The sequence below is a fragment of the Gopherus flavomarginatus genome, chromosome 2 (assembly GCF_025201925.1).
Source record: "Gopherus flavomarginatus isolate rGopFla2 chromosome 2, rGopFla2.mat.asm, whole genome shotgun sequence".
Lineage (NCBI taxonomy): Eukaryota > Metazoa > Chordata > Testudines > Testudinidae > Gopherus > Gopherus flavomarginatus.
Window position 1 is genome coordinate 63,170,285 of NC_066618.1, and position 8,147 is coordinate 63,178,431.

Below are 8,147 nucleotides of genomic sequence, written 5' to 3' on the forward strand. Positions count from 1 at the left end.
CTAAAAGAATGGTTTTATATATTACGTATGAAATGACAGGGGTTGAGTAAATTGTTGTACACCGCTACCTCGATATACCATCACCCAATATAACACGAATTTGGATATAACGCAGTAAAGCAGTGCTTCGGTGGGGAGGGGAGATGCGCACTCCAGTGGATCAAAGCAAGTTCGATATAACATGGTTTCACCGATAACGCAGTAAGTTTTTGGCTCCCAAGGACAGCGTTATACCAAGGTAGAGGTGCACTGCATTTTTAATATACTCCCCCAGCTGTGCACAGGATGTTTTCAGGATGAAATAAAGAATATGGGCTTATTCACCTCTTTGAAACCGAACAAATCAACCCTTCCGGTTACTCAATTCATCTAGAGCAATGTTTCTTAACTTTGGGGTTTCAGACGGAGGGAAGAGAAGGAGGACTCATCAAGAGATGGGACGGGCGGGGGGTCACAAGTGCAGCCAGCTTTAGGGGGCGGCAAGCAGGGCAACTGCCCAGGGCCCTGCAAAGCCAAGTTACATGCTTCAGCCCCAGGCAGCGGGGTTCAGTCTTCAGATAAGGCTCACGAGTGAAAAATGGTCTCAAGTATCACACTGAAAGTACAGTAAGTATAATATTTATATTCCAATCAATTTATTTTATAAGTCTATTTAAAAAATGAGGAAGCCAGCAATTTTTCAGTATTAGTATGCTGTGACACTTTTGTATTTTTATGCCTGATTTAGTAAGCAAGTAGTTTTTAAGTGAGGTGAAACTTGGGGTCTGCAAAACAAATCAGATTCCTGAAACAGATACAATAGTCTGGAAAGGTTAAAACCACTGGCTTAAAGTGTAGTTTGTACACTGCTTTGAAAAACCTCACTACGAAGCTACATCATTGTATGCAGCATACGTTGCTAATGACAACCAGCTGAATATGAAGGAAATAGACTCAAATCTTAAATTCTCTGTAATTTACTAAGAATTTGCACAAACTTTGCATAAGAGGTGAATAAGCCCATGTTGTTTATTTCTCTCTGAAAACATCCTATATGCAGCAGAGGGAGTAAGTTAAAAATGCAATACTAGAATTTACTCAATCCATGTCATCTCATACACACTATATAAAACCATTATTTCAGACACAGATTACTGGGATTCTAGTGAAGTATTGTCCCTGAAACAAGGAACAATACTCCTCTAACCTGAGGAAGGACAAAAACTTACAGTTTCGGGAGCCAAAACATAAAGGCAAAACTGGAGCTACCAGAATGAAAACAGTTCTTTCGTGAGTATATGAGCCTAGGGCGGTGATTCTCAAACCGTGGGTTGGGACCCGGTTTTAATGAGGTTGCCAGGACTGGCATTAAACTTGCTGGGGTCTGTGGCTGAAGCCAAAGCCTAAACCTCACTGCCCAGGACCCAAACACAAGGGCTTCAGCCCTGGGCAATGGGGCTCAGGCTACAGGCCCCCAGCCTGGGGTGAATTCCTAGGGCCTCGACTTTGGACCTCTCGCCCAGGGCGTTGGGGCTCGGCCAGGCTCAGGCTTCCGTCTCGCCTCCTGTGGTCATGTAGTAATTTTTGTTGTTAGAAGGGGGGTGGGGGCACAGTAAAATGAAGTTTGAGAATCCCTGGCCTAAGATATGAGCAGAAAATGGAACTATAAACCAGACTTAAATCCAGGGATATGACAAAAAATCCACTCTTGACAATCCCCGGGAGCTGGAAAAGGAAGACTTAATCTTAGCATTGCAATTAGCAACCACCATGTTCACTTGGTAAGGTCTTAGTGTTTGCCACATCAATTAGCACTGTAATTGAAAAAGTGAGGATATTTAATCATTAATAAAGGCTTCCTTTATATATTTATCCAAAATATCAGGTGTTAAATAGATTTAGTCATTATGAATAAAAATCCTTTTACTTTTCAAATTGCTCAACTTCCACCATTTCAGCTATAATGGGGTCAACATTTCAGTAGTTTCCCAGTGTATTTCAGCATAGAGATCTTCTGTCATTTTTAACATAAAAAAGGCAGAATATTTAAAAAAAACAAAATCACACTTTCCTAGTCCTCCATATACATCAAGTGTTCTCAAGCTGGGGGCAGGACCCCTCAGGGGGTCGTGAGGTTATTACATGGGGGATCACCAGTTGTCAGACTCCACCCCAAACCCTGCTTTGGCTCTAGCATTTATAATGGTGTTAAATATATAAACAAGTGTTTTTAATTTATAAGGGGGTCGCACTCAGAGGCTTGCTATGTGAAAGGGGTCGCCAGTACAACAGTTTGAGAACCACTGATATATATCATATATAAAAAAATGCACATGCCCATTTTCCCTCTTAGCAGATCACCTTTAAGAGAGATCAACTGGGAATCTACTCAGCTTCAACAAAATAATTTTAAATCGCTTCAATTGCTATAATTGGCAAGTTATGGAAATTTCCATAATAACTGTATTAAGGTTTGCCATGACTCAGTTTTCATACAAGCATTCCTTCATTAGTTCAAAGGCCACTTGTGCAAGTTGCATCCAAAAGAGCAATATAAGAATATATCCTTATATTCTATATCCTAACAATAATACAGTTATAAGCATTGGCCAACATGCTTACAATAAGTTCAGGGTTCGGAGATACCTTCCTTCATCATGCCATGTCTCCAGAAGGGTAAAGAAAACTGACAACTGCATTAAACGCAAGCAATATCACTGCTGGTTATTGGACCTTAGCTAAAATCAGCTGAAGCAATTTAGGGCTGCACCATACTTTCTTATCTCACTTTGCCATATTTTCCTCTAGCTGCAAGACTTGACTAAGCATTTCTAACTTATTATTTACTGCACCAGGTGCTCAATTAACCATGTTTTCTTTATTTCCATTGCTTAGCTCAAACCCTCAATAATGTCACAGTGATATTTCCAGGGCCATTATAAGTTTTAACATAAACAATCCTTCTCATTTTTTCTGGCTGCATGCTTCAGACTTACCACTTAGGTTAAAATCAAAAAAATGTAAAATCATAGTTTACTTAGGTCTCATGTAGGCCTATATTCCTACACCAAGATTTCCCAATTTTGTGGCTTTACAAATCATATTTATCTTAAGCATGTGTGTTCTAGCCTACAATGTGGATGGGTAAGACACCCCTATAAGTGTTATTCGTTACACAAGGATAAAAGTGAAACTGACTATATATACACATAAAAATGCAAAGTAAAACTGACAAAGCTAGAGAATTATTTTTCTAATATTTCAAGTACAGTAAACAAGTGTTTGCAGCAATAGTGCATAAAATAAGTTCAGAGAGATGTGTGATTTTTTAAAATTGAAAGTAATTTTAAATTGTATGGTTTATTACACATTATTGTGCAATTCTTAAGGCAATCTGCAACACCTTTTTTAAAGTTACTTTATGGTAGCTAGGCTTTTATGACATCCACAACAGTAGTAATTCAGTTCAATTCATATTATTTTAGAACAACAAAACACTCAGAAATGCATGTATCAAGGACACATGATGATTAAGGTATGGCTGGTTGGGTTGAAGTAGTGAAGAACACATACTTAACTAAGCAGCACCATACAGTACTTCAATTTTATTTTAATTAACTTTAGTGTAATTGACTTTTGTTGGATTTGGGAGAAGTGTTCAACAGATGGATCTTCAAAATCGCTCACAAGCGAAAACGTAAGGCACAGATTTATTGCATCTTTAAAATAATGTTTTACACAAAGCAAAAGAAAAACAAATGAAAAATAATTTTAGAATACTCCTAGAGTAATGAGAATTAGTGTTTGTGATTGTTTTCTGTTCTGATATATATGAACAAAAGTAAACATATCACTAATTTTCTCTACCATTGCATTCAGCTGCATAGAAGACCATAAAATGGAAAATAACCAGCATAGCAAATGGCAATGTAAGAAATGTCATCATCATGGGAAATAAAGATAAGTGTACTCCCAAAAGAACTGAAGTAAGGCTAATGGCACACACTGACAAGTAAACTTTCCCCTCTAAATAGAGAAGGGACCAACTGCAACAGCAGTCACAGAAACATAGCTTCAGAAATGCCTTCTATTCCAACATCAGGGACTGGAAAACCTACAGTAACTCTGAAACTCATCAGTTTCATCACTGCCCTAACAACTGTTCTCTTAAACTACAGAAACTGATGAGAAAATATCTTTGGGAAAAAAAAAGCAAGATACCAAAATACATAGTAAAAATTCACGGTAAACTACTGCTCAAAGAACATCATAAACTGTAAAGAACTACTGACAAGTAAGCACATGATTGTTACCCAAGTTTTTCAAACTGATATCTAAATATATAAGTTCATTTTCCATTTACTCATTATTTTAATTAAATCAGAAATACACAGCTAACAAAGGCACTTTTGCCAGAATAATCCACACTAGAACTGTTTTTGTTTACCTCACCTGAGGAAGCGGCAGCCAATACTATAGCAGTGTATTGTGCTTCTAGCCTAGGGACTATTTTTATTTAGTGTTACAAAAGTAACACTATTTCAGAAGAGATACTTGTTGGAATACAATACTGCAGTGTCAGAATTTCAGTGGTCATTTCCCTAGGCAGCATCAGGTTGCTGCAAAAGCTGCTGCCACTGGTTCATCAGAGGAGGTCACAAAAAAGCTCCTCAAGTTCTCTTCAAGAGCAACTCTTGAGAGGATACCAAAGATTTCCTACGATAAAACAGAGGTAAACAGGAATGGGATGAGGGCAGTGACCACATGGACGTGAACATCTGTCCCATGTTTCAAACAGTACCAAGCAGTTTCTAATTCCTGACTTTGTCAATCACTAAAAAGTGTAGAGACCATTCACACATTTACAGAAACCATTCACACATGTACAGAAAAACTGCAGCAACCATTAGAGCAGGGGTTCTCAAACTGGGGGTCAGGACCCCCCAAGGGGTCACGAGGTTATATTGGGAGGGGGTCACAAGCTGTCAGCCTGCATCCCAAAACCTGCTTTGCATCCAGCATTTATAATAGTGGTGAATATATTAAAAAGTGTTTCTGATTTATAAGAGGAGTCACACTCAGAGGCTTGCCATGTGAAAGGGGTCATCACTACAAAAGTTTGAGAACCACTGCATTAAAAGGTCAGTGAGGTGCTCAGCCTAACAAGGCGAAGGGCCACCACATCCCATTGGTGGCACAGGGGAAGCAGTGGGGTACAATCGGATCATCAGTGAACTACACAGGGCAGCAGCGGAGACCTCAAGTGGCAACGGGAATCTGACTCAGAGGAAAATCCGATCACGGGCCATCGGAAGGGAAGAGGAGGCTGGTCCCTGCGCTCCTCAGGCAGTGACACGGCCCGTCTCTCACACAGGCGCAGCCATTAACTGCCCGACAAAGAAAACACAACCAAACCAGCGCTGACACGTCGTGATCCCCCCCCACCCCAAGGGCTGGCAACCGCGCCGCCTCCGGCGCCCAAGCTCCGGGTAGAGGAGCTCCAGGAGTGGGATTCCGCAGACCTGGGAGCTCGGGGCGGGCGAGCTGGACTCGAAGCCCGAGAAGGGGAGAAGAGAGAAACTCAGAGCGAGCGCGCTCGCCGGGGTGAGAGGAAGGGACCCCAGGAGGACTCAAAGGAGGTGGGCAGGTAGCACGGAGCACAGCCCGCATCAAGAAATGAGAGTGGCGGGGCCAGCAGAGCAGGGCGCCCCGTGGCTAAACTGTGGGGAGCAAGAGGGGGGCAGGGTGAGGAAGGGCAGCGGGGCGCGGACAGCGGCCCAATGCAGAACCCGCCGGGGGGGGGTACCGGCGAGAGGCATCGATGGCTCAGCGCCGCCCAGGGTCGCCATCTTAGGGAGAAAATAACGCGCCTCCCGGCCCGCCGGAAAAGAGCGCCTCGCCCCTCCCCCACTCCCTGGAGGACCGGGCCGGCCTTCCCCAGCACGGCCCAGGCGGGCTCGCCACTCACCCTCCCCTCGAAGTTATTCTCCTCCACGTCGCTCATGGCGGCGGGGTGCTGGTTGCTGCGCTCAGCGAACGGGGACGCGAGTCCCAGGCAGCGGCCTCCTTCCTGCCTCCCTCCCCGCAGAGCCTCCACACCCGTCCTACAGGCAGCGGCGGCAGCGCAAAATGGCGCCTCTGCCTCGTCTGCGCCCGACACCGCGCAGGGGGGCGGGGCCGTCCCGCCAATCACAAAGGAGACGCCCGGCGGAGGGGGGGGGGTGACTGAGGAGAGGCCCGCTCTCAGCCGTCCGCCCGGCCCGCATTGGGAGTGGGGATACTGTCCCTATTTACCCCCTTCATCACCCTGCGGGGCGACCCCCTAGTGCGCGCACCCAGGCTCTGCCTTGGCCCCGTCTAACACACGGGACTTGTACGATTCCCCCCCTGCTCAACACACACTGTTGCGTATAAACTCCCCCTCCACAACACGCGCCGCTGCGTACGTGCCCCCCCCCGCAGTTTGTACGAGCTACCCCCAAACACACAACATATACCACCACGTATAAGCCCCCCTACACACAACACATAGCCGTTTGTATGAGCTCCCCGCCCTCCGCCCAACACAGCGTGGTGTGTTGGGACTCCTGCATCTCACAGCGTGTGTATGAGCAGAAAGTGAGATGAGAGCTTGAGCAGGCCAATGTGTGCGGTTGTGGGGGGGCTCTGTGCATGTGTATGTCTGCGCAGGTTTTTTTTGGGGTGGGGGTTGTGTATGCTACCGTGTGTGTGCGGTTGTGAGGCTTTTGCATCTGGCAGTTTGTGGGTGCATTGAGAGCACTGTGTGCAGCCAGATGTGTGCGTGTAAAGAGGACACTGTGGTGCATGCTGATGTTAGGGTGACCAGACAGCAAGTGTAAAAAATCGGGAAGGGGTGGGGGAGGTAATAGGTGCCTATATAAGAGGAAGCCCTAAATATAGAGACTGTCCCTATAAAATTGGGACATCTGGTCACCCTAGTTGGTGTAGACTCTTGTGCATGCCAGTGTGTGTGTGCCTTATATGTGCCAGTGTATACTGGGGGAAAGTGTGCATACCAGTATATGCCCCTTTGCCACACACATCAGTGTGTACGAGCCCCCTGCACACTAGTGTGTATAAACCTTGACACCCTACACACACATCAATGTGTATGAGCCCTCTACCACCTGCACCCGCATCACACACATCAGTGTGTATACAAGCCCCTTCTCCCCTACACACACACATCAGTGTGTACAAGCCTCTTACTACACATACAACACACACTGGTTAACCCCCCTCAAAAAAAAACATACATCACATGGTGTGGTGTGTACAACCCCCCCACTACACACACATCAATGTGTAGAGGTCCACTACCGTCACAGAGACACATGCTGATGTGCACAGTCCTCCTCTTCCTCACAGAAATGTCCACAGTGTTTCCCTCAACATATACATCAGTGTTAGGGTGACCACCTTTGCTGGATAGAAATAAAGGAAAACCACATGAAAAATAAGGGTCAACGCTTTATTTTAAAAGACATTTTAAGGAAACACTTTTTTTCCTTAGCATATCATGTATTTTTCTCTCACGTGTATATTTCTACTGCCCTCAAGTAGACAATGCAATTATCTTAAGCTTCAATTTAATGTTTAAAATGGTACTTATTAGTTTCAATACATTTCAATTCATCTTAAAATAAAGGATGGATGGTAACCCTAAGGAACAAGTCAATGAAATAAGGGATGGTCCTTTAATATAAAAGATGGGTGATCATCCTAATCAGTGTGCATGAAGCCCCCCCCCAACAGTGTGTGTATCCATCTTCTCCACACACACACAGATGCTGGCATGAATGAGGTCCCACCTTTCTCTCCTCACCACACACTAATGTTTATGAAAAAACAATGAGATGTCTTGTGGCACTTTAAAGACTAACGAATTTATTAGCACATAAGCTTTCCTGGGCGCTTTTTTTTCATAGCCCACGAAAGCTTATGCTCTAATAAATTTGTTAGTCTTTAAGGTGCCACAAGACTCCTCACTGTTTTTGCTGAAACAGAATAACACAGCTACCCCTCTGAAATTTATGAGGCTCCCTTAGACAAACACTGGTGTGTACAACACGCTACCCCAACATAGAGTGGCATACATAAGGCACACACACACTGGCATACACAACACTCTACAGCAGCATGAACAG

At 44.4% G+C, this 8,147-nt stretch overlaps 1 protein-coding gene across 3 annotated transcripts in view; it reads right to left on the minus strand.

Annotated features, from left to right (window-relative positions):
• Positions 1-6,128, minus strand: part of TRA2A (transformer 2 alpha homolog) — a 44,742-nt gene extending 38,614 nt beyond the window's left edge. For 2 of the 3 annotated variants that reach the window (XM_050938715.1, XM_050938713.1), the window contains exon 1: positions 5,948-6,128. In XM_050938715.1, the coding sequence (XP_050794672.1) occupies positions 5,948-5,983 (36 nt within the window). In that variant the 5' untranslated portion in view covers positions 5,984-6,128. The remainder of the gene's footprint in view (positions 1-5,947) is intronic. The other variant, XM_050938714.1, reaches the window with a different exon arrangement.
• Between the last annotated feature and the right edge of the window lie 2,019 nt (positions 6,129-8,147).